General features: G+C 50.5%; 8 protein-coding genes across 8 annotated transcripts; 3 read left to right on the top strand and 5 right to left on the bottom strand.

Annotated features, from left to right (window-relative positions):
- Positions 1 to 1253: 1253 nt before the first annotated feature.
- Positions 1254 to 2371, top strand: INS49_001077 (uncharacterized protein; the record flags this gene model as incomplete). The annotated part of the gene is made up of 2 exons (XM_043161910.1): positions 1254 to 1652; positions 1778 to 2371. The coding sequence occupies 2 exons, from the start codon at positions 1254 to 1256 to the stop codon at positions 2369 to 2371; spliced, it is 993 nt and encodes a 330-aa protein (XP_043030416.1).
- A 261-nt stretch (positions 2372 to 2632) lies between these two features.
- Positions 2633 to 3513, bottom strand: INS49_001076 (uncharacterized protein; the record flags this gene model as incomplete). The annotated part of the gene is made up of 3 exons (XM_043161909.1): positions 2633 to 3072; positions 3181 to 3372; positions 3450 to 3513. The coding sequence occupies 3 exons, from the start codon at positions 3511 to 3513 to the stop codon at positions 2633 to 2635; spliced, it is 696 nt and encodes a 231-aa protein (XP_043030415.1).
- A 1668-nt stretch (positions 3514 to 5181) lies between these two features.
- INS49_001075 (uncharacterized protein) lies at positions 5182 to 7349 on the top strand (the record flags this gene model as incomplete). The annotated part of the gene is made up of 5 exons (XM_043161908.1): positions 5182 to 5303; positions 5413 to 5440; positions 5509 to 5976; positions 6027 to 6339; positions 6406 to 7349. 5 exons carry the CDS (start codon positions 5182 to 5184, stop codon positions 7347 to 7349), a joined length of 1875 nt encoding a protein of 624 aa, XP_043030414.1.
- Positions 7350 to 8455: 1106 nt separating this feature from the next.
- Positions 8456 to 10780, bottom strand: INS49_001074 (uncharacterized protein; the record flags this gene model as incomplete). Its single annotated transcript, XM_043161907.1, has 5 exons — positions 8456 to 9097; positions 9462 to 9499; positions 10058 to 10133; positions 10287 to 10481; positions 10544 to 10780. 5 exons carry the CDS (start codon positions 10778 to 10780, stop codon positions 8456 to 8458), a joined length of 1188 nt encoding a protein of 395 aa, XP_043030413.1.
- Positions 10781 to 11934: 1154 nt separating this feature from the next.
- INS49_001073 (uncharacterized protein) lies at positions 11935 to 13242 on the bottom strand (the record flags this gene model as incomplete). Its single annotated transcript, XM_043161906.1, has 2 exons — positions 11935 to 12965; positions 13137 to 13242. The coding sequence occupies 2 exons, from the start codon at positions 13240 to 13242 to the stop codon at positions 11935 to 11937; spliced, it is 1137 nt and encodes a 378-aa protein (XP_043030412.1).
- A 1460-nt stretch (positions 13243 to 14702) lies between these two features.
- On the bottom strand, positions 14703 to 16941 carry INS49_001072 (uncharacterized protein; the record flags this gene model as incomplete). Its single annotated transcript, XM_043161905.1, has 2 exons — positions 14703 to 16142; positions 16270 to 16941. 2 exons carry the CDS (start codon positions 16939 to 16941, stop codon positions 14703 to 14705), a joined length of 2112 nt encoding a protein of 703 aa, XP_043030411.1.
- Positions 16942 to 17711: 770 nt separating this feature from the next.
- INS49_001071 (uncharacterized protein) lies at positions 17712 to 20846 on the top strand (the record flags this gene model as incomplete). The annotated part of the gene is made up of 1 exon (XM_043161904.1): positions 17712 to 20846. The coding sequence occupies one exon, from the start codon at positions 17712 to 17714 to the stop codon at positions 20844 to 20846; it is 3135 nt and encodes a 1044-aa protein (XP_043030410.1).
- Positions 20847 to 21548: 702 nt separating this feature from the next.
- INS49_001070 (uncharacterized protein) lies at positions 21549 to 23481 on the bottom strand (the record flags this gene model as incomplete). The annotated part of the gene is made up of 5 exons (XM_043161903.1): positions 21549 to 21908; positions 21979 to 22449; positions 22522 to 22973; positions 23035 to 23178; positions 23388 to 23481. 5 exons carry the CDS (start codon positions 23479 to 23481, stop codon positions 21549 to 21551), a joined length of 1521 nt encoding a protein of 506 aa, XP_043030409.1.
- Between the last annotated feature and the right edge of the window lie 2345 nt (positions 23482 to 25826).

Here is a 25826-nt window from a genome sequence, read left to right as displayed (position 1 = left end):
ACCGACAGGTGAGGGAGCCGCTGCCTGGTCCCGGCACACTCCAGCATGTTGGGGTCATTCTTTTGGCAGTATGGCGCATTCATCAAGGCGTGAGACTCAATTTCACCTAAATTCCCCTTTCGTCTCATCAATCCGGACTGCCACAACTCCGTCACATGTTCACCTCTATATCATGGCAATTGGCATGTAATGGCAGGATTATCAACATCGGCGTCAGTCACTTTTCGATTCCGAGGCACTTTGCTCCTGCCTTTTGTACCTCATGCAGAGCTCTGATCAGGACATCACGACAAATTTTGCTACTCTGGTCCTACAGATAAGGTCATATTGTCGCCTGCCTATTCTGTGAGGAAATAATACCTCTGCCAGGACTTGAGCGGCACTTGGAGTCGTGCAGACCACATAGGAATATTTTATTTGATTTCCTTCTTCAAGTAGCGGTCGATGCCACAGGACTTTAATAGTATTGGAAATGTTGGCCCCAGAATCCGGAGTTGGTTCAGACTGGAGGCCGATTTCCTTTTGCAAGACAAAGTAAGTAGAGACTAGTCTGCCCTTTTGCCACTCGATAGGGCTTAACCCTTGAACTAAGATCCAAGACTTCCACTTGAGGTAAATGCCAACATTCCCATCTGCTGCATGTGAGCTTCTCAATTAGGCGAAATCGAGCTCAGGAGGACTATTGCTCTTTGTAGAAAAACTAATAGGTCACATGGCTGTATGCGCCTCTTGGGTATGAATGTGCGAGAAACGATGAAAATCGGAATTAGGTTCCCGAAGCGATTCATCTCCGCCGACAATTGCCAAATGCGAGTTTGAGAGTTAGTTACTACGACTCTGGGGTAGTTATACTTGGTACCGTCTGTGCATGTGATCATCCTCGGGTTGCATTTCTTCTGGTGCAGGAGTCAAACCTATAATAATTGGCAAGACATGTCTTCTTCTGTGGGAGTTGCATTGACCTCTTTCTTGTCTTGTGTGAAACTTGCGCTCTAAGGGTCATCTCGAGACCGGCGCCATACCCCGCCGCTAACCGTCTCATAACACCACAATATACCTACCTAGGTAGGTATTTTGCTGTCCACACACTTTCCTGGGGCCCCTTTCCTGATCAGAGGTGATCACTTCATTGCGCGAATATTCCCCATGTAAGCTGTGTGTTTGTTTTCCACTGGATTGTCGCTTGACTCATTGAGCACATCGGTACCCCGCGCCAGCTATACAACACTCCACCGGCTTCAGCAACAACAAACATGGCCTCAGGAAGCAAGAGAGTCAAGCCTCGAACACTTGCTGTTGGTGTCGTCGGCATTGGCCGTATTGGGCGCCAGCACGCTCTTAATGCCTTGCACAATGTCAACCGCACTGAGCTCCTATGTGCCTGCTCACCGGCCCCTCAGGATCTGGAGTGGGCTGACGAGCATCTGATTCCCTACGGCGTCAATGTTTACAAGACGTTCGAGGAAATGGTCGCGGAGCCAGGTCTAGAAGCGATCATTATCGCATCCACTACGAAGTTCCACCACGACCAGGTTCAGGAGTGCATCAAACGCGGCTTGCACGTGTTATGCGAAAAGCCGCTCTCGATGACCGTACCCGAAGCTCGTGATATTGTCGAGCTTTCCCAGAAGAAAGAGAACGCACACCTCAAAGTTATGACGGCGTTCTCGAGGAGATTTGACCATTCATACCTCAATGCCATGAAGGCTATTTCCTCCGGCAAGATTGGCACACCAGTTGTGGTCCGCAGTGAGACAAGGGACAAGTTCGACGACAGCACCTTCTACCACCGTATATCATGGCCAACCCTGGCATCTTCATCGACACTGGCGTTCACGACATTGACCTGACATTTGCGTTTATGGGCAACGGCCTACGCCCAAAGTCATGCCATGCCATCGGAAACATCTCACGACACCACAAACTGGCCGAGATTGCCGATGTAGACAACGCAACCGGCTGCGTGGAGTGGTATCCACCCTCGCCTGGGGCAGTTGCTCCCATCTCGTACTACTTCTTCTCGCGGATCATGCATCACGGCTTCGACAATCCTACCGAGATCATCGGCACGGAAGGGGCGCTCAAGGTCAACCTGCACCCTCACCGCGACCTGATCACCGCCGGTGACAAGAACGGCGTTGGCAACGACGTGATGCCTGACTTCTATGAGCGGTACGAGAAGGCTTTCCTGACCGAGCTGCGGGTCTTCGCGGAAGCGGTGCTGGACAGCAAGCCGTTGCCTTACGAGTTGGACGTGGCTGTCAAGGGCATGGAGATTGCTTCTGCGCTTCAGCAGAGCTTGAGGACGGGAAAGAAGATTGAATGGGACGAGAATGGGAATCTCAAATCAACCTTGAAAAGCCACATTTAGCTTCCGGCTGCTCTTGAGGTTATAGAACTCATCAGGTCCACCGAGTCCACCAGAGCATAGAGATTAAAGTCAGCTTGTTACGCTTTCTTCAGTCATTCGGGCACATAAACTTGCACTCCTTTAAGAGCCTATACGTTCTTTCATTTGAATGCTCATGGTGAAATTAGTGTAGACTATGGAGATCGGTAGATTAAATACTCTATGGGCTTTGTATCTATCGTTGATAATACATTTGGTATGATTCCAACCGGAACACCGACCTTAGACTCCATTAACGCCTTTGATCAACTCCGCAATACTCAGAGATACCTGCGTTGTTCTTGGTATATCGTGACCCCCTCCATGATCAAACATCTTGCGATCATCACAGAAGTAGGCTAGCTGGACACCTGCGGACCACCTCGGATCTTTCGCCCCAACAATGTGGACGGTTGGTATCTTGATCCTGACATCCTCCGGAAACGATGTGAAATCAAGTCCGAAGCAGTCCGCCTCATCGGGCAGTTCGTCCGCCTTATGCTCTAAATCCGCAGTGTAATCCCATAACCCCTGACCCTTGGGTAAACTTGCAGTATCATAAAGCACTGCGCTCTTGGCCTTCATCTGCTCCACCGTTCTTTGGTTTAATTCGTACGCCCCTTGCGCATCGAGACCCATGTCCTCTAGCACTGGCAGCGGCAGCCCTCCGCAGATGAAAACCGCTGATTGGAAGGGGAGTGGAAGCTGTGGGCTCTCTTTTGCGTGGTACAAGAGGTAAGTGCTAACGAGGGAGCAACCCTGTGAGAAGCAACAGACCCCGTCGTACGGACCATGCTCCTCGATGTATTCATCAAGCCATAAGTGAGAAGCGCGCACGGCGTTCACGATGTCTTGTGAGGCCAACCACCAGGCGTATGTTGGACTACGGAATAGGACATCAATGCCAGGGTGCGGCTTGGCCGAGTAGGGAGCATCTGGGAAGTCCCATTCCCACTCCGAGGGCAGCTTGGCGCGGAATGAGGCTTGAGGCCTGATCAGCCATGGGAAAAGCAAGGGGTAGACGAGCAACCAGTGGGGCACCCTCAGTTGAGATACGAACCTGACTGCGACTTGAATATCGAGCCGCTTGTTCCTTGGCCGTGCAAACAGAGGATCTTGACCATGATGGCGGCGTCTTGGGTCTCAATTTCAGGGCTGGGAATATCGGGAAAACGAAAAGGATGCAGGCGCAACGTAAGTTTCCGCGTGTTCGTGCTCCTTGTCTTACGTGTTCGTACAACATCTTCTCACATGAGACGACGTCAAGCCAGATGGTTAGCTCCGTCGGGGTCCGAGGGAGAAGTCCGTGGGGGTAACTAAGGAGCCCGGAGCTGGCTGCATTATGGCCATACAGCGGGGCCCGAGAGCAGAAAGAACAAAGACCTGAACGCATCTTTGATCAAAAGCATCCGTCCTACTGCAGGTTAGGGCCGTCGACTGGCGGGTTGGGTTCGGACATGTTCCTCTAGGGCGAACGCAAATGAGAAGGGTGAGATGAGATGGGAAAGGGGACGACGAATCAGTACTCTCATATGCAATCAATCGTTCCATTTTGGCGCTAACGACCTACATTTAACACCTCATACCTTTTTTATACGCACTTTTTAATTTTACTTTAATTTATTTAAAATATATATAAAAAGAAAGCTGCTTCTTTTCTAATTTCATTTCTTTTTTCTGTTATTAAATTAGGTATATAAAAGAGGAGAAATTTGCATTTAAATTAAAGTTAAAAATAACTTAAGTTAAAGAGAAATTAAAGAGGTAGTAAAATTTAAGAGTTATATTAAAATCACTAATCTTAATAGTATAAATTTAACTAAATTTATTTAAAATCACTATTACCTTAAAATTTTAAATTCTTTTTTAAAATTAAATATTAATATATCTTATATATTTAATATTCCCTCTACTTTCTTTAAATAAATATTAAAAGAAGCAAAAAAGAAATAGCTATTTTCTAATATAAAGTATAATTAAATTAAGAAAGTATTTATTATATGGGAGGTGAAAATAGTTGAAAATGGAAGTGTGATGAAAAAAGGGTGTGAGGTGTCATGTGCAGGTCACTAGCGCCAAAATGGAACGATTGATTGCATATGAGAGTACAGCAAGCCCCCCTGAGCACAACCCACCATCTCTCACATGGGTGTCCAAAACTCGAGGGATGAATTTCAGGAAAGGGAGTAATGAATACTTTGTAGACTAGGTACCGCTTATGGCCCAGACTATATTCTTACCATGCTGGCGACATGGTGGAATATCCTGAATACCTGATTTGAGGTGGGGCTGCATCGCATTATCAGAGGTACAGTGGGAACTCCGGGGTCTGTCTGGACCACAGCAGGTCTCAGAAGCAGGCATCCATCATCACCGATCGCCGGACTTCTCTTGCATCTTACCCGACATATTTCTGGCATGGTCGAGTGCAGCCACGAATATCCGGGCAAGCCATCTACAGTCTCTATCTGGACTATTGTCTATCGAAATGGATCGTGCCTCATACCAGTTCTGAATGCAGGCCAAGCACCATCCCTCCACGCCCACTTGCAGCGGCTTGCGTCGACCATCGAACATGGCTTCAACCTCACCACCAGCCGCACCGGAAACGGCAGCAATTGTTACTACTACACCGCAGCCTCGAGGGCCTGCAACCAAGCAGGAGTACTCGTGTGTCCTGTGTAAACAGCGCAAGGTCCGCTGCGATCGGCTCGATCCATGCAGCAGTTGCGTTCGCGCGGGAGTGTCCTGTCTCCCTGGGGTGAGGCAGCCATATAAACGACGGCGAAAACATGCTCAAGGTGGCGACCTCAAGAGAGCGCAGACTTCGGAACGATCTGGTGGGCTCTACTCGGCATCCTCAAGGTCCCTCGACAGCACCTCCAGCCCTGAGGAATCACGTCCCCAGCGGCAAGTGCCAACGTTTGGCCAGTATGAGCTCCCTTCTCTCGGCATGCACCGTCATCGGTCACTTGCACGGCCGTAGAGCTTTGCTGATTACTGATGTTTGCTTCCTGCCATAGAAGCCTATGGACCGGGTTGAACGACGAGGTTCGTGTCCAGCACCTGGACGTACCCTGTCTGCGCGAGACTCGTTAACTAAGCCCCTTTCTCACCAGTTCCAAGACCCAAGGGCCACCAAGTCCTCAAGCGAGGATGATGCTCCCAGTTCAGCAGAATATGGCTCCAGCATGAGCCCTAGTTCGCTGCTGTTTTCCGCCTTCCGCAATGTTGCTGATCTTCGGGACTTCCATCCCCCTCCAATGCAGGCATTTATGCTCTGGCAGGCTTTCTTGCAGAATGTGAATCCCATGTCTAAGGTCATACACGCCCCCTCGGTCCAGCCCATAATCATCGAGGCAAGCAAGGACTTGGACACCGTTCCGAAGCCATCGGTCGCCTTACTGTTCGCCATCTACGCAGCGGCAATTATGTCTCTCAAGGAGGAAGATTGTCAGGCACAATTCGACGCGCCCAAGCCCCTGCTGCTCACCCGCTACTTTTCGGCATGCCAACAAGCCCTGGCAGCAGCGTCCTTCATGAAATCCCGGAACCTAGTTACGCTCCAGGCCTTTGTGATATTCCTAGTAGGGTGGCCTCTTCTCGTCAAAACGTGCCAATGCTCACTGTCATATAGCTTCCTGCCCGCCAGATTTACGATGAACAGACTTTCTGGCTTCTGGCCGGCGTCGCAGTGAGGCTGGGCCTGAGGCTGACTGCACACACTTCCAACGACGCGCCCAATGACTCGGTCTACGTGTCACAACTACGAAGACGTCTCTGGCGGCAGATAATGTGGATTGATGGCCGCAGCCATCACCACATTGGACTACGACCTCCTTTCCATGGCGTCCAAGCCTTTCCCCTGCCTGAGAATCTCAATGATGTTGACCTCAATCCCCACATGGAAGAGATGCCCTTGATACACAAAGGCCCAACAGAAATGACCTGTGAGTGAATCTCTCTCCAGTAATGTTACGCGTTCCGTTTCCAACCGCTAACACCTCCAACCCAAGTTTGTCTCTGCCGATACGAGGTTGGTGAGTTCATGATTCGACATGGAAGCACCTTCCAAGACCCAGCCGTCCCTATCCAGGACAAAGACAAGCTCATCGACCAATTCGAAGCTCACATGGACGAGAACTACCTCAAGCATCTCGACCCTGCTATTCCACTGCACCTCATGGCTGATGGCGGTGTGCGGTCTGCCACCTGTAAGATGAGGCTTATGGCTCATCATCCTTCTCAGTATCCCGATAGGGGGAAATCGATACCTCAGTCCGAGCGAGATATACTATTCGAGGTCAGCGTCAAGATGGTCGAGTATGATGTACTCGGAAAATCAACAAAGACCCTCGATAACTTCTCGTGGCATATCGACAATGCCTTCCAAATCGACGCTTTCGTCTTCATGCTCATCTCCTCCCGAAACCAAGATCCCAAAGCAACTCTGACCAACAAGGCCTGGAAACTAGTGTCTGACATGTATAAGCACAGATCATCACTCCTAGAAGACAGTAACAACGAATTATACGCAGCTGTAAGGGAGCTGACGTTACATGCGTGGGAGGCGCGGGAGGCAAAGATTGCACATGACAACGCTGAGCCGATCCCGGTACCTGAGGTGATCGCAGAGCTTCGAGAACGGAAATCCAGGAAGAGCATGCCCTCCAGAACATCTTCGGCCACTTCGACCACCCCGACATCAGTGCAGCCTGAGACATCTGCTCTTCACCAACTGGCCGGGGTGGCCACGCAGGTTGACTCGAGGAATGGATACGGCAATATGAGTTACATGTATGGGGTGGCACCTGATATGACCACAAATTCGTTTCAACTAGGTCTCGACCAGCAGTTTGATAGCATTTTCCGAAACCTCAGCGGGGATTTGGATGCTGCTGGGCCGGTCGACTGGGACTATTGGGACGGTCTTCTAGAGCGGAACAACGTTTTCAGGTGAAAGGGATATCAAGGCTATGACCTGGAGAGGCAGTCAATACACACTCGTCTATCTCAGCCCCGTGTTTGGCCCAGCAACCCCCCTCCACCCAACCGCCTTGTTGGGACCCTTCTTAGGTGGCTGAAAGGCCCTGGTTCACCTTTGGCCATAAATGCCTTTCTCATGGATTACAAATAGACGAGGAATGGTCTGTCTCTGGCTCAGAAAAAGTGCGTAGTGGAGGGGCGCGAGAACGGGTTTGGGTTCGCTCAGGACAGCATCTGAGGACAAGATTCAGCTGTGAGCTAAAACAACTCTTTTAGGAGGACGCAGTTTCGAAGAAGCGCGTTTCTCGGTCGATCTGACTCTTCTAAAAGAGAAATTTCAGCGCGAAGCCCTGTTACTTACACGAAGAAGACATGAAGGCCTGCCGTTTTCAGCAGCTTACGATCTTCCGAGACCGACTCTCTCAAGGCGTAAAGTTCAAGCACTTGAGTGTTTGTGTGGCAAGCTGTTGAACAGTAACTTAAGGAGCTGTTTTCAAATTCTGCCTGCTTCGCTCACGATTTTCAGTATCGGGCAGTGTTTTGTCTCGTTTTCAGGAAGAAGTGGGCACTGAGTCTTCTGTTGTCTTCCTCCACTCCTCCAACCACTGGGAGGTTATCCTATATCCCACAGGAGGTTATCCCATAGGAGGTTATCCTATAAGAGGTCATCTTAAAGGAGATTATACTATATGAGGTTATCCTATGGGAGGTTATCTGATAGCGTGTTATCCAAGAGGGAGTGGTCTTAGAGGGGTTGTCCTATAGGGGGTTAGGACGTTATCCCAGAAGGGCTGATTAGGCTGACCCGGAGTAGGTATCATCAAGTGATATCTTCAACTGGGTTCTTCAAAATCCTGACTCCGGTGCTACCTTCACCGTTGCCCAGAAGAGCAGTACACAGTCCACTAATTTGCAGGACGTCGTGTGCTTAATGCAGAGCATCGTGGGGGTGTGCCCGCGGGAAACAAGACAAAACTTGGTTGGAGGATGGACAAAGGTTGTTGAAGAAGCACAGTCAAAATCAGAGATACCAATGGGTGTACAGAATGTTTAATGCACACGCTTGTCGAAGGTGAACTTCTACGAGGCATATACAGAGCTACCGTCAAGGAATATGAGAACGGCCTCGCTTCCCCTCACCTCAACCAACCCGTCCTCGCCGATCTCCTCAATATCAAGTTCCCCAGTCGGCTCACCGTTCTTAAAAGACTGCCCTGCCCAGGTGGTCTTTTCCGTCTTTCCTTCATCGACGTGCGGAGCCGTCATACGCTTCAGCTGGGCCGGGGACTTCAGGTCTTGGGTGTACTGGGACAGGTCGACGGTGACGGTGAAGTCCTCGGTCGAGTTCTTATAAAATGGCTTCAGGTTGATTAGAGCGATTTTGCCCAGGAAGTCGTCCTTATAGAAGGCATAGGACGAGAAATGGTCCTTGCTGAGACCTGCGGGCGTGTCCAGTGCCGCGACCTGGGCGCCGGAGCCGTCCCCGAGGGCCTCGGTGATGAACAGGAGGCTGACGAAGCTGGGCAGGGCCCGCGGCTCACCCCGCTTGGAGCTGTTGCGCGGGTAGACGAAGCTGTAAGTCGAGAAGCCTGGCGTCCCGTTCTCACCGGCGCTGTTGGACTGGTCGGCGCTCTGGAAGACGAGAGTGGCGCCCTGGTGCAGGTGGACCGAGGACGCGTTCCGCGCGGCGTATATCAGTCCCATATCAACCACCCATAGTGCCTGCGCGAATGTGTCCGAGACATCAGGGGCGCCAGAGCAGGCAATTGAGTTAAACTCCCCAATGACCCAGGTAGACCCTGCGTCCATGGCTGCCTTTGCCGAGGGGTAGATCTCCTCATCGGCGTAGCGGAGCAGGCCGGTGTGGTTGAGGATGTGTCAGTCACATTGATGCTTTGGAGAGCTCCGAAAGCTTCAGCACCAGAGACATCGGTAGGATTTTGTTCGTACAAGTCGAAGAAAGGGACGCCGGCTTTGGCGTACTGGAAATATCGAGTCAGCTTTTTCGTATGATATAGAGGTACGCAACAGGAGACTCTCGTGTACAAAATACAGAAGAGGTAGTGAATTTCTCAGGCGGACTTACAGCCTCTGCGTCAGTCGGACATGCGGGCGGCTCCTCGCCTGTAACCTGACGGAAGGTCGAACTGTCACGAATTTGGACACGAAAGGGGATAGCCAAGCCCTTTACCCATCCCTTGGGTCCGCGAGTATCCTTCCGGATGTGTTGCTTGATCAATCCACCAGCAGCGATCCCGAGCTCAGACAGCACAGGCCCACCACCCCCTCGCACTCTCTTTACCAAATGCAATGTGTCCCCCTGGATGTAATTCTATTAGCTTTTACTGTGGATAATCAAGAAAACCTCATCCTAGCCATCTTGAAAGCAGATAACACATGTATAGGGAAGGATTGTCACCCTCTGAATACTGCAATGACGGAGGGTTCTGTCGTCCTCCAGTTGACGGCCCTTATATATGAGCCTTTGCTCATCAGGCGCAATCCCCTCCATTTCTTGCACTCGACTCTTGATGGTATCGATATCATCATCTGCAAAGCATCGCACAGTAAGAGTGCATCCTGTCAGAGTCTTAATATAGATTTCGACGGAGCCCTGATTCTTAAGTTCGCCTAAGGGTGGTCAGCAGGGAAGATGCCCTTATGCATGAGAAAAGCACTTACAAAGGCCAGGTGTAATCTCAAAGGTCAGTCCCCCAACAACTTCTTCGCCAGTGATCTGAGCTTCAACTGTGTAGCCCTGTCCGAGGGGCATCCTAGATAGAGTTAGGTTACGATTAGCAATTCACATGAAGCACCTTGGAAGCGAAATGGCGCGTTCCGACTGAAGCTGGGCTGAGAGCAATCCAAGACGCGAGAGTCACCATGAGGGTGATCTTGTGGGGCAACTTACGCGACGAACCGCAGGCTTGATGGCCACGCTGTCGATCCAAGGCTGTTCCGGTAGGACAAAATAGTCTTGGATGAGCTCACCTTGTTCAAGAAGCTTCGCCCGCCGCTGCTTGGTCTCGGTGCGCTCGGCGGCATGCTCGCCTGACACCACATTGATATATCCGCAGTAAATCTTGATCATGAAGGGCGCGGTGGCCTTGAATTAATCCACATGGCTTCCTTCTGGTGCATGGGAAAGAAAACTCCTCCCTTGTCAACCATGCTTTGGGGGAGACGGTGGGCATAGTCTTGGACCTTGTACAGTGGGAAGGAACCGAGACTAGGAGGGAGGTGGGACAACTCCTTGTTGTCGGGAACGCGAATGGTCCTCTCGAAGGAGATCTCAAGGCCTTGAGGCTTCTTCGTCTCAGGCAAGACACGGTCGACTGTGATCAAGTTGTTGTTGCCGTTGCGCTCGTCGTGCTTCACAGAGCAATGATACTCAAGCCTCGTCATCTTGGCGAGTGAGTGCGTTCAATCGGCTTGTGGCTCAGTGTTTTTGATGAGATGCTGGTGTGGTGACACAGTTTTGCCGGTGCTGCTAAGCGAGTTGGACAACATTGATGGAAGCGAAGAGTCTGGGAAGACAGCAAGATGTTAACCTTATGTATGAAGTGTCGATTACGCAATCTGATTCCTTGAGAGTTAAACCAAGGAAATCAGGCCTGTAAAGTGGTATTCTGTGTTTTACTTGAGGCCCCCTGTATGCTTGATTCATACAGCTCTTTGACATTGAAGAAAGAATGTGACTCAGGCCAAGACCGCTTGCCTAGGTCGAGGTGGTGTCTTCAACATGCACAGAGGACAGGGAGACAAAGATATATGGCGTTGGACAAGACCAGCTGCATCAACTTCGTTCAAGCAGAAAACCATGAAGTGGATACTTGAAGAGTTCTTAAGTGTGAGAATGGCGTAGAACTGTGCAAGTCCTCTCGAAGTAGATCTGGTACGTGTTCACTTCACCACCTTCTGCATTTCCTCCTAAAGGCAGGCACTCCTCAAACGATCAATTAGTCTCGCCCAAGTAAATCATTGTTTGCTCGTGTTCTTTTGTCACGAGCTACACAGACAGGAAGGGAAGGGATGCGTTTAGCGGTTTTCTTCAGCAAAGACGGGATGAAAGGAGCTGGTTTCGAATAGACTCAGCGGACCTGGAGGTTTCAACAAATTTGAGGCATTAGGTATATCCCTGAGGAAAAGAGAAAGGAAAGGCACAACCGCCTGCCTTTCAACACAGGAAAGCCCGGTATGGGATAATCTCCTATGGGATAACCTTCTATAGGACAGCCTCTTATAGGATAACCTCCTATGGGACAACCTTCTATAGGATGACCTCTTATATGATAACCTCTTATGGGATAACCTCCCTGAGGATATAGGATATGTTGAGCTTTTGGGTTAAACACACGGCGTCCTAAGAAGTAGGTAAGTATGAATCATGACATCTCATGATTAGTGCAGCTATAGATGATGGATAAACTATGAGCTGGAAGTAGCATGAGAATTTGAAGACTAGGCTGGTGGGCTTGGAAACAAATTCGAATTCTTATTCGTCTATAAGGCTATCAACAAAGTGTAAAAAAAAAGGGTTGGACCCCCAGCGTTGCAACTTAAGCAGCCTGCGCAGCCTGTACTGGGCCTTCAGGAAGCTGGGTCGCGGCAACATTGCACTGACGGAACAGCCTGACCTCGTCTTCAGCAAATGCCCCGACGACGGAATGCAGCAGCCCTCGGTTGTGGAAGAGGACGAAGTCACCTTCCTGCCAATCATGTGCGTAGACCTTGTTTGGGGCGATACCAGGCCTCTGCAGCCGGTACACGGTCTCCCGCACCTCCTCCAGGTTATCCACCACCGTCCCGTCCTTGAGGTGCAACTTCCTGACAGCAGAAGGGTGCACCTGTAGAGCTAGCTTCCCGGTGACTGGGTTCCGCCAGCACATGGGCAAGATCTGGATCTTGTCCTGCTCGATCTCGGGGAGCTGGTCCAGCGGGATCTCCTTGTCTTCGCTCACCAGCCCGAGCCCGGTGGACCGCGACTTGGCGCTGCTCATCCATATGTATGGGTGAGGCGCGTATTCGACCTTCGTGGTGCGGGCGAACTCCTGGTCCCCGGGAGATAGCTGGTCGAACATGTCGACACCACTGACGAATGCGGTAGTGCCCAGCGGAACATCCAGCTCATCGCCCGTGCCATCGTCGTATCTGCAGGTCTGCCGGCGGCCGCCGGGCACCTTGACAGCAAGAAGGGTGGTGACTATAGGAGGAGCAAGGCCGTACAAGGCGGCATCGACGTGCCACCTGTAGAACCGGGTGAAGTCTAGGTCGTCCGCCGGCGGGATCGAGGTTGCGTGGAAGGTCTTGTGGTGGGGATGGCGCAGCCTGAAGTCCTTCAGACCCTCGTACTCAGACACGAAGCCATTTCCGATGACCTGAACTTGCGGCTGGGATGGAACCGTCTTGAGATCAGGGTGCAGGATGGACCGCTTGGCGTCGATGGTCTTCCCATGACCGTACGAGTTGGCCTCGGGGTCGAAGCGCCGGGTGAGCTCATACTGAGCCTTGGGGGTCACATGGCCCTGGTTCTTGAAGACCAGGAGCTGGTGGTTGAAGAGTGCATCACGGATGACAGCAAAGTCGGCATCTGCATCGAGTGGTCAGCCAGTACTCGAGAAGGCGCGCGCTATAAGGATACTCACGACGAGGTTACCGATTAGCCCTGGGATGGGCATTACGGGTATAGTTCTCGTTGTACAAATGTAGCATGGCAAATGCATGCCACAGTGTTTGCATCAATAGTGTCACCGAATCTTACCAGTGATGTTTTCAATATCGACGTTTGAAACGACGGCACCTAGACGGGGCCTGGCGGTGACCGTCCGCTCCGAGAAGTCTAAGGGCTGTACGGTGATGGCAGACATTGCTATTAGTGGCAAGAGTAGGGAAAAGTTCTAGGCAGTTAATGTGGAGGCGCAAATAGGAAGTGTCAATCTCGCGAGTAAAACTGTGTGCTGCTTGAGTGAGACGGTTGAGTGGTGCAGGAGAGAAGGGGGAGTCGAGGAATGAGGAAGGCGCCGGACGTCGGACCCCCTTATAGGGATTCATCATTGCGTCTGTGACACGGGACAGCGAGTGAACAGACAGACCTACAGGTCTCGGCGCCGCCCGCTGAAGGGGAGCGGTGGCAGCCGATGACACTAATATTCCGGCAACCGCCTCGCTGCTCAGAGATAAGGGCGGTACAAAGACAGGACAAGATAGGGATTACCTGACATTTTCTCGAGTTATTGAAACCTGGGGCCTTGGATTTAACTCGGATGTCAATTTATTGGACTATCACGTACACATCAATCATGACCCACAGACTGGGATGACGACCAACCGCCGTCACTCCCATGCTGATGCTGTAGCCCGCCTGAACGCTCCCCGGTGAGCATGGGTTGGCGCCCTACAAGGCTGAATTGGGTGAACGAGGCTCCCTCTGCATACGACATGGGCCCATCGAACTCCAGACCAAGCACACATTGATAGGAGGCGAAGATAAACCTTGCCAGGGCACCCTTTACATTCGGGAAGTTCATGCGCACATTGCCTCCCACCCGCCTTGTATAATTCTTCGGACCCCTTCCCAGCATGGCCTCAAGCTCTGTCTTCCAAGTCATCACGCCCAACGACCCGGAGCAGCAGCCGCATTACCCCACACGGTCCGTCTTCCTCGCCGGGCCGACAGAGATCCCCTGGCGGGACGGCTTCATCGCCGCCCTCAGGCAGCGCCTGACCGCCACCAACATCACCGTCTTCGACCCCTTCCAGCCCAGGTGGGACAGCACGTGGCGGGAGGACGTCGCCAAGGACCCGCGGTTCGCGGCCCAGGTCGACTGGGAGCTCGCCGCCCAGGACAGGGCCGCCGCCGTCGCCGTCTTCTTCCACGCCGACAGCAAGGCCCCCGTCAGCCTGCTGGAGCTGGGCCTCTGCGCCCGCTCCGGCAAGGCCGTCGTCGGCTGTGAGCCGGGCTACTGGAAGAGGGGCAACGTCCAGGCCGTCTGCCGCCGGTACGGGGTGCCGCTGGCCGACAGCCTGGACGGGCTGGTGGGTCTCGCGGCAGAGAAGCTGAGCGAGAGCAAGGCTTGAGGTTCTTTGATTGATCTTGTCTTGGGTGTCTTGCGGTTATCTACGACCAGATGTGAACAATTCTTCACACAAAGCAACGCTACAATAGGAACAAGGTGTGTTCTCCTCAGTTGGCATGGCCTAGCCTGGGCCGGCAACCTCTATTCCTCAGCGCCGAGTCCACGCCCTTGATCTCGCAAGATTATAGTCTGGATCTATCATGAGTATGCATATCCGCGTGATGACAAGTACCGTGACCTCCCTGCCCGCCCTAAGTAAAGCCGTCATCGGCCTCGTTCCTCCCTGTGTCGCCGCTGTCCGCCAGCGGTGCCGTCTCCAGAACGGCCCCTGCGCCGGGAGGACTTGCCAGGCTCAATCTCCTTGACATGCGCTTGTTCTTGCTCAACCGCTCCGGCTCCTCCTCCTCCAGCAGCTCAATCTCCTCTGCCTCTGGGGCCGGCGCGTCCTCCAGCCCATCGAGGGCCAACCCTTCTTTGAGCTTCAGGTGGAGTTGCGCCATGTGTTCGCTCGCCAGTGCCCACCCGCCGATCCCATCCTCGCTCTCCAGCTGGCTGTACATGTTCCTCGCCTCATTGAGGCACCTTTGAGCTGGTATGTACTTGGCCTGGTTGGTCCACGCCTCGGCACCGAGGACACTCCAGAATGCCGACTTCCTCCGCCAGCTGCCCCACGCCAAGGAGCCTACCCCTTGTTTCGTAGCACAGCAAACAGCCATGCGCTCCTTGAACAGCGCATCACCGATCTGCCCGGTGATGCGGCTCTCCATGATGCGCGTGCCCCACTTGACTGCCTCGTCCACCGCAGAGCCGCCCCGCATGCGGAGGAGCTCGAGGCCTAGCGCCATGGACCGCAGCGTGCCGTATGGTGAGCTGCATCGCGTGTTGTACGAGTATGACGCCTGGTCAAGCATGGATACGATGTTGTCCAGCCGCGTCTTGGAGGACATGTTCTGCGGCATAATCAGGAGCGCGAGAGCGGTCATCTCGTTTGCTGCGGCATGGTACTTCCACGCTTTGTCGTTGCTGAAGTCGGATCGTAGCAACTCATACGTCGACATGGAGAGCTTCCAGTCCCTCAGCATGAACGCGTAATCGGCCAGTTTCCGCATGATGGCCTCGGGCGTGTCCGGCCTGTAATACCCCGACGCCTCGTAGTTGCTCGAGGACGAGCTTCCAGTGGAGTTCCTAGTCCCGCTGGCGAAGCCCGTCCATCTTTTTGACAGGGTCATGAACCTCCCGCTGATGCCTTTCCGTTTTGAAGCAACCTGATCGTTCCAAACGGAGATGTTGCGCTCCATCGTCGGTATTATGGACTGTGTCACCATCTCGCGGATGAATGTCCGTATCGCTGTCGCGTCTGACTCATAGATGTACCTCGTTAGATCTACAGGCCCGCCCTGGGCCTCGCTCCTCTCTATGTCGACGAGTTCTTCCTGGGCAGACATCCATTCGCTACGGGGCAGTGGTATGCTGTCGTCGTCAGTCTCGACACTTTGACTGCTCCGTATCCGGAGCAAGTGACAGTGCAGACCCAGATTCCTCTTCATCTGGTCGAACAGAGCCATGGTCTTGGTGATGTCACTGTTCTCCTCATCATGCACAAGTACGTAGTAGCGTAGGTATTCACCATCCACCCATGGTGGTAACCTCCTGTCGCCATTGGAGGATTCGTGGTAAAGCCTCCGAAACGTCTCGATTGGGGCAGGCTCTCGTGAGCTCGCAGCGATCACGCAGGCTACCGGGTGAGCCCAAGATTCATGCGCAGAAATTGGTATGCCCGAAAGCAGCCGCCGGAGGTACAGCGCATAGTAAGGAGACGTCGCATCCATATCCAGGCCATGTGTCGTCGGCGTGCTGCTGGATGAGGTTCGAGAAAGACTGCTCTGCATAGTTCAGATGTCTGCTCACCACCTCCTCGACGTCTGCCACCCGTCTCCCCGATATTGCTGGGCTCGCCGCCTGGCCGTTGGGGGCCTTAAGTAGCCCGTCCGGCGGCTCAACATTCTGTCCAAACCGTGTGAATCGGACCGAGAAATCATCCCACGACCTGCTTGACCCGTTGCTGTCTCTAACAGTCACCTTGCCCGGCACACGCTCGCCGAACGGCCGGAGGAGCTCCCAAAGACCACGGTCGAAACCCTTCTCTTTCACTAGACCATCCGTATCCGGTGACGCGTATATGGAAATATGCGGGACAAACGCCTTGAGGATCAGGTTCAGCGGGTTGCCGGGCTCGGCAGCGGCATCGGTATCGACAAGGGAGTGCGTCAGGGTCACGGAACCGGATCTTGCTCTGGAGAATGGTCGCGCGGGGGAGCCTCTGCCGACGGGGGACATGGACCTAGAGCCCGGGGGCGTGAGCGTGGAGGCGTACAGGCTGGCGGCGGAGGGGTGGGAGCGTCGCTGCGGGAGGCTGGCTTCGGACTGTGAGAGAGAGATGCTGTCGAGGGTGCCCTGCCTCTTGGGCAGCCTTATGGAGGATGCGGCCATAGGCGGGGAGCTGATGGGTTCCGGACCATGATCATTGTCCTGCATGAAGGCAACGGCTGGGGTCTCGCAGCGCTGGAATCGGCAGTGTGAGCAGAGGATATGGCTCTGCGTGCTTGACCAGCCTGCGCGGCGTGAGGCGAAGCTGCGGGCTTGAGCGCGGGCTCGGGCTTGGTGGTGGGCTGTCCAGGTTGGGGCGTTGTCGCTTCTCTTTGGGGACTCGCTGGTGGGGCGGGCTGGCGGCACAGGACGGCAGTGAATGAATGTACTGGACCAGCCTGGCTTGGAGCAGGCTCATGAGTCTTCCGTAGATCTAAGCGCTCGATGTCATGCTGGGTTCAAATGCAGTTTGCGCGGGAGGAATTGAGCATCGGGAGCTGCGGCAGGATGGGGGTGATGTCGCCAGACTTGCAATGGCTGAGTGCAGCAGTCGTCTACATAAATCTACCAACCCATAGATGGCCCCCTACCTCATACCCCAAGACCCCAACAAGGTGCCTAGGTAAACCCTGCAGGCGGGATGGAGCATCTTATCACCACTAGCACCCAGTCTTACATCATTCCAACCCCCAGCGCCATCGCCATTGCCTGGGTCTAACAAAACACCCAGAACCTCAACGGACACAACATTTGAATACAAAGCAGCTCACCGTTCCCACCACTCTATTTGTTGATGTTCTGAAAACCAGGGGAGCTCCAGGACCCGGCGGTCCCAGAGTCCGTCTGCCCGTCTGTGCCTCTGACGCAAGCCCGCCCAGGGCCAGTCCAAAGCCATGGACAGCTCATTTGGCGATGCCAGACCAGACTCTATACCCGTCACCAGCCCAAACGGGGCTGTTGCAGCTGGACCTGGCACTGGACCTGGCACTGGACCTGGCACTGGCAGCCCTCCGACTGCTTCTGTGTTGGAACCACCAGTCGAAGCTGGGGACCAGGCTTTATTTCCTCAGTTGCGCAACGATCCTGACGAGGAGTCGGGGCCTGTGCCCCCCAAGTCAACCTCTCAGGCTCCACCGGCAGAGGATGTTGACGATGGAGATGACCACACAATCGCAAAGCCTTTCCATCGCACCTCAAGCCCGGACCCGGCAAGCAGAGGTGGAACCGGCGCCGCATCCGAGGAGGAGTACGACGGCGCCACCGGCCCAGAAGACGTCGGCGAGGATGGCCGGCCGAGGAGGAGGTTGGTGCACAAGATGCACAAGTTCAGCCTGTACGAGACGGCCAGCAGGTATTACATTGTGGGCGGGGACGTCACGGAGAAGCGGTACCGTATCTTGAAGATAGATAGGACGGTGGACGATAGCGACCTCAGCATCACCGATGACAAGATCGTCTACTCTCAGAAGCAGATGAACCAGCTCCTTGACACCATCGACGATGGAAACAAGGGAACGGGCGGGATCAGGCTCAAGTGCACCACCTGGGGCCTGCTCGGGTTCATCAAGTTCACGGGGCCATATTACATGCTGCTGATAACCAAGAGGAGCATCGTGGCTATGGTCGGCGGCCACTACGTCTACCAGATCGAAGGAACAGAGCTCATCCCACTCACACCCGCTAGGTATAAGACTGACCAGCGGAATTCCGAGGAGTCTCGATTCCTTTCTATTCTGAATAACCTCGACCTTGCCAGGTCCTTCTACTACAGCTACTCCTACGACGTCACTCGGACACTGCAAGAAAACATAAGCAAGGAGCGGAACGCCCTCAACAATGGGCTGCCTTGCTTCGTGGACGATAACCACAACACCATGTTCGTTTGGAACAGCCACCTTCTCCAGCCCGCCGTGGACGCTTTGAAGGACCCTTTTGATTGGTGCCGTCCTATCATTCACGGATACGTAGACCAAGCCTCTGTATCAATCTACGGCCGGACTGCCTTCATCACAATCATCGCCAGGCGGTCTCGCTATTTTGCAGGAGCACGCTTTCTCAAGCGAGGGGCGAACGATCTTGGCTATGTGGCCAACGACGTTGAGACAGAGCAGATCGTCTCGGAGGCCCTCACCACTTCCTTCCACGCACCCGGTGGCAAGCTCTTTGCCAGTCCCGATTACACATCCTACGTGCAACACCGAGGATCCATTCCGCTATACTGGACGCAAGACAACACGGGTGTCACGCCGAAACCGCCCATCGAGCTGAATTTAGTCGACCCCTTCTACAGCGCCGCGGCGTTGCACTTTGACAACCTGTTCGAGCGATATGGCTCGCCCATATATGTGCTCAACCTGGTCAAGGCGAAGGAGCGGACCCCGCGCGAGTCGAAGCTGCTGGAGGAATATCGCAAAGCGATCACGTACCTTAATCAGTTCCTACCTGAAAAGCACAAGATTATCCAACGCCACTGGGACATGTCCCGCGCCGCCAAGGCCCGAGACCAGGATGTTATTCAGACCCTGGAGAACATTGCTGAGGAAGTGGTGCTGACGACTGGGTTCTTCCAAAACGGCGATGGGACCATCAATGCGACCCGGGTGCAGAATGGCGTGGCCAGGACAAACTGCATCGACTGCCTGGACCGCACGAACGCCGCGCAATTCGTCATCGGCAAACGTGCCCTGGGCCACCAGCTCCATGCCTTGGGCATCTTGGGCGACACTGCTATAGAATATGACACTGACGCCGTCAATCTGTTTACACACATGTACCACGACCATGGAGACACGATCGCGGTGCAATACGGTGGTTCGCAGCTCGTCAACACGATGGAGACATACCGCAAAATTAACCAGTGGACGAGCCACTCACGGGATATGATCGAGAGCTTCAAGCGGTACTACAACAACTCCTTCATGGATGGACAGCGGCAGGAGGCTTACAACTTGTTTCTGGGTAACTATATCTTCGCACAGGGGCAGCCGATGCTGTGGGATCTGGCCACGGACTACTACCTGCATCATGCTAGTCCGAGGACGTGGTCAGTGACGAGCAAGAGGAGCTATATTCAATGGTACACTGCTGAGTACCTGAAGGAGCGCTCTCTCCCTGATTATCACCCACCAAAGGGTGCCGAAGCCAAGTTGCCGGTCTCCTACTTTGACGATTACTGGCTGGAGTATTATCGCCCGTTGACTCTTTCATCGTTCCAGAAGATGTTCCCATACAAGATGAATTCAACCATCAAGTATATTCCATTCAAGTCCACGCAGGATGGGCGCTACGACCTGAGCCCATTTCGTGTTCGCACCGACGCCGACGGAGACTCCCCGGACAAGAGGCGACACAAGAAGGGCGTCACCATCCTGGACCCCCACGAGATTGCCAAGGCCGATGGCGACGACGACACAGCCTCGATCATGTCTGGAAAAGGAGGCAGTACAAACAAAGGCGGCATATCGCTACAGAGATGGCTCCAACCTGTGGCTCACGACAAGGCCATCCACAACGGTAGTCCTCATAGCATTATGAAGGAGCCCTCGACGCCCATCGTGAATGGCAATGTCGAGCTACCAGTAGACCCCAACCAGCCGAAAACGAAGCCTACGCCACTGGAGAAATCCCGGCAGGCGCAATGGACCTTCACCAAAGTTGTGCATGAATCTCTCAACCCCTCTGTCAGTAACCAAGAAGCAGAGGATTATGATCGCTACATCAGCCACCCACAGAACCTGCCCCTCGTTGTGTCCGCCGACACTCCGGCTGAAGCAGTGGAAGGCGAGTATCAGGAGTACCTCAACGGGGCGTGGCAGAGCGACGGCCTCCTCCTCGTGCCTCCGGGGTCCTCGTCGGGCGCCCCAGGCACGAGCAACGCGGAGGACTACTACCACATGTACTCTGATCTCCTCAAGGTGGGAGAAGACCCCCTCACTGTGAAGGAGGAGGACGCCCAGAAGAAGCGTTACAAGGCTTACGGCAAATGGCTGCGCGGCAAGTCGCTGTTCAAGCAACAGCCGATCGACTAGAAGTGGGTTTCATCGGACGAGGACGGCGAGGAGGATTTGGAAGAGAGTACGAGGACAATCGACGAAGTGGTAACGAAGCCTTTTTGAAGTCATCGGCGCTTCGTCTTGTTTTGGCGCATTTTCCTAGAGTCGGTCGCCAAAAGATTGACCAGAAGACACGGGGTTTGGCATTTCAGATACTGTTGAATATGATGAACCTGACGCAGATTAGGAGCACAGGCGCACGAGATAGAAGAAGAGGACGGAAAGCCGGCGTCCACAGTCCTGATCGCATTGTATCCCTTTTGAAGTACACAATACTGCATTATCGGATTTTTAATATCGACTTCCACCAGATTTGATCTTTATCAGATTCCGGGGCACAATTCGGAAAAGAATTCAGCACAGCATGGACTCCGAATAGCTCCCCAACATTCGAGATGTGCATATCCACAGACGTCACTTCGGCTTTTCCAAGCTGGACCAACCAGGGTGGTGAGTGTATGAGTTCAATGACGAGACGCAGCCTATAGTACCCAAGTCTGAGCATGGATAAAATGTGTCAGGGGCTCCGTGTAAAGAACACGGAAATCTAACACACAGGGTATCGCACCTCACAACGTGAAGTTAGCCATCTCATGAGTAGACGATGATGGAGCATGGCACATGCGATCCCCGGGATTCATCAAATCTAGAAAGGTAGATGTTGGCGGGAGAGCTCGTTCATTTGAAAAGCCCAGCAAGCAGCGGCTCCTTCGAAACCAGCAGCGCCGCCTTGTCCGCCAGGTCTTGCACGACCTCGCCGCCGGCGCCCCTCGCCGCGACCGTGAGCATGGACGCCGTCTTGACGAGCTCGGCATCGATGGTTTCGAAGCGCGCGCCCAGCTGGTCCTGCTCGTCGTGCACAGTCAGGTAGCACACGACAAGGGCCTTGATGAGCTCGTCCTGGTAAGCTGGGGTAGCGAGGCGCGGCCAGCAGTTGGCGATCATGGCCTGGAGGCCCGCGATCGCGGCGGATAAAGTGGCAGGGGCGAGGGCGGCGAAGGGGTTTGAAAGCACCTCGCTGTGCATGGGGATGAGGTCCTGGCGGCGTGGTTAGCGTGTTGTCGGCGTTGGCATGAGGAGAGCGACCGGGCAATGATGGGTTACTGACCTTGAGGTGCTTGACGGCGTGGATTTGCATCTCATCCACGACCTTGGCTGTCTGGATCAAGAGCACCTCTACGATGCGAACATGGTCTTTGACATGGAAGTACGCTGAGAACACGCCGTCGCGCAGTATCTTGTCGAGGAGCTTCGCCTTCGCAGAACTGCTGTGTGCCTCCGCCTTTCCGGCCTTCGGTTCTGTTTTTCTGGCCAGGCTCAGCAAGGCTGTGTACGCTGCTTCGAGAAGAATAATGGAGTCTTCCTCTGGCGTGATGTTGGGCAGGAAGTGTAACGTAGGGAAGACCGCGTCTTCGAAAACGCTGGCTAGACCGGTATCGCGAAGTATATTTGCCGGGAACTTCTCCAGGAAAGCGTCCAAGATGAGAAGGCCGCGCGTCCGAATCCTCGTGGTAGCCTCATCTAGAAGTGCCAGAAGAACAGGGATGAAGAGGGGCCATTGTTTGCTCAACAGGTCAGACTGTACGAGTTTGTTAGCTGTGAGGGAGCGTCCGAGAGCGAGGCAGGTGCTCAGGCTGGTCGCCAAACTCACGTCTGTGGTCAGGACCACCCAGTGAAATACTGCAATTGCTCGATGGTCCTCATATTTCCATGGCTTCACCTCTTTGGTCTCATCCGCCAAACCTCGATGAGGATCATCCTCTTCGGGGAACTCTGCCTTCCTTCCTGACGCGGTGACGGCCTTTGGCCGTGACTTTGAGAAGGCGGGGCGAAGGTAGTCCTTCAAGATGGTCTCGATCAGGTCGGACTGGTGGAAGTGGTGCAGGAGCTGTTGTGACAGCAAGTCTCGTGCGAGATCGCATGCCTCGTGGATTGTCCATGGGTCTGTCACGCCAGGATTGGTGAACGAGATGACAGTGAGAAGCGTGTCCAAGCTGAACTTGGTTGAGTGGTTATTGTGCAAAACCTGCAGAATACTGAGACCATAAGGTGCTATCTCACGGCTGCGGTGAGCAACCTGCTCGTACTCTGGGTAATCACGGTCTGTAGTCTGGTCAGCTAGGGAGCCGAGAGCATCAATCACATGGTGATTCATCCGCTGTACCTGATATCTGGCCGGCCTCAGCATCCGGACATGGAGATATTATGCGGCCAACGTAGTCACAGAGCTGCTGTGCCGAGGCGCCGTCGTCTGGCTGCCGCGGTGTGCTGGGCTTGTGCTTCAGACAGGCGAGGACTGCCACAAGGCCTGCTCGCGCATCCTGGAGAGGCTCGGGTTAGCCGAAGGCCGACGTTGTTTCTGCATTCCCCTGCACCTGCCGTCTGTTTCAAGGCTGGTATCTCCTCTGCGATCCGTGTCAAGCTGAGATGACCCGGCAGTGCTACCGTTCATGAGACGAGACGTTAGTCGGGACGGCAACGGTAGGGTGGGTGGATTGACCGGTTGGGGGGACGAACAAGCACCTAGGGACCTCCACTCATCATCGGCCGTGAATGGGGGGATCGTGTGCAGGCTGTCAATAGCGGCAACAGCACTGGCGAGGGCCGACATGCTTGAAAATGCCTGTCTGCAAACCGGGTGTTGCGTTTCACCCCGAGCGACTTGCAGAAAGTCAGTGTATCAAGCGGGTGATGGTCAACTTCTCGCCAATGCCAGGGGTTGTGCCTGTGGTGAGTGTGTTAGGGTGCATCCCCTAATGTCCCTATGCCTAGGTAAGGGGGTGGCGAAAATGGGGGCGCCAGGTGCTCAGTCACACTCGTTTTGGCGGGCTGAAGCCCACGAATTTAGGCTCTCAGCCCTAATAGTCTCTGCTCCAGCGGTAGACCTGGGGCGGCCTACCCCAAGTAGAGGGGATGACCAGGAAGCCAAATGCTCCCGGCACCCAAATACCAGCCATATCATCACCACGAAAATATAATTAACAACTGCGCACTTAATTCTAATTATACATAGTTAATTTACTTATAAAAAGAATGCTAAAGTTTATCTTTATAATATATAAATATAATATAGCTTATTCCTTAAGGATTTAACTTATTAAGCTACTTTAATTATTATTAATGCTAATTATACTTAACATAATTTACTACCAAGTAGCTAATATCACCCTATAATTAATTTTTGCAACATTACTTAATTTCTATTAACTTTAACACTTATTTAATGCAAAGGAATTAATTAAATTTAATATTAATTAATGTTAATTATATTATTAAAAACGTAATTTGCTGTAAATTGCTTAAATATATATATTAATATTAATTATTATTAATAAGGTTAAAAAAGGTATAATTTATTTAAAATTTAATTAATTAAAGTTTTTTATATCTTTCTTATAAGTTTTTATATTATATTTAATTTTATTATAATTATTATATTATTATTTAATTAATTTATTATAAATTACTTTCGTAATATTATTACTTATTTTATTAACTAGCTACTTCCCTTTTTATTTTTCTTAAATAAAAGCTTAAAATTCCTTAATAATAAGTGCTTTATTAATATTTTAAAACATATAAATTTACTTATTTATAAAAATAATTAAAATAATTATAACTTATGCCCCTTTTATTATTTTATTAATAACCTTTATAATTAATATAAGGAAGCTTTTTTAATAAATAAAGATCTTGCTTTTAATATAATTTAATTACTTAATAATTTATTAAACATTAAATAATATTTAAAATATTTAATATTAAAGAGAAATAAAAAGGAATTATATTAAAGTTTATAGGTAAATATTAAGCTAGGAAATAATATAATTTAAGTTTTAAAATAAAATTTTAATTTTTTTAAATATAAATTAAATATTATTTTTTATAAAAATCTTATTATAAGTTATTATAAATATAAAAAAGAACTTAAATTTAATAATATAATTAATAAAGGTTTAAATAAAAAGAATAATTTAATTATTATATATATGTTTTAAAAGTAAATATAATATAATATTTAATAATTAAAGTAAATAAAAAGAATATATTAATATATTAATAAAAATAATCTTATTATTTTTATAATATTAATTAAACTTAATTAATATTAATATTTAATATATATTTTTATTAATTATTTAATTTACTTATTAAAATATTAATTTTATTTTAAATTTATTTATTTATTTATTTATTTATTTATTTATTTATTTATTTATTTATTTATTTATTTATTTATTTATTTATTTATTTATTTATTTATTTATTTATTTATTTATTTATTTATTTATTTATTTATTTATTTATTTATTTATTTATTTATTTATTTATTTATTTATTTATTTATTTATTTATTTATTTATTTTAAAAATAAGTTTAATAACTTAATTTTTAAAGAAATTTAACTTTATAACTTAGCTTATAAGGTAATAAATGCGTTAAATAATTATAAATAATAAAATATATTATTATAAGCTTACTTTATACTTTTAAAGCTAAAGGTACTTAAATAAGGTTTATATTTAAAATATAAAAAAAAGGTTTATTTCTTATTTATATTTATATTAAAGCTTATTTTTATAAAATTAGGCTTATAAATTAATTATAATAAATAAAGCTTAAATTATAAGATATCCTTATTTTTTAAGTTTTTATAATAAGCTTAAAAGGGTAATTATTTAATAAAAAATAAAGAATATTATTATTTAATTATAAATTAAATATTATTTCGTATTTAATTATTTAATTATATTTTAATGCCTTTTAAATATATTAAAGGCTTAATTTATTTTTTATAATTACTATACTTTTAACCTTTATAATTTAATATATTAAATAATAAAATAATTATTTAAATATAAGTTAATTATTAAATTAATAATATTTTTATAAGCTTTTAATATAAATTATTTATATATATTTCTTTTTTTAAAGCTTTAAAATTATAAAATTATT

Source organism: Diaporthe citri (genome assembly GCF_014595645.1).
Source record: "Diaporthe citri strain NFHF-8-4 chromosome Unknown scaffold_1, whole genome shotgun sequence".
Classification (NCBI taxonomy): Eukaryota; Fungi; Ascomycota; class Sordariomycetes; order Diaporthales; family Diaporthaceae; genus Diaporthe; species Diaporthe citri.
The sequence above is the reverse complement of the archived record's forward strand: the minus strand, read 5'-3'. Positions and strand labels throughout refer to the sequence as shown.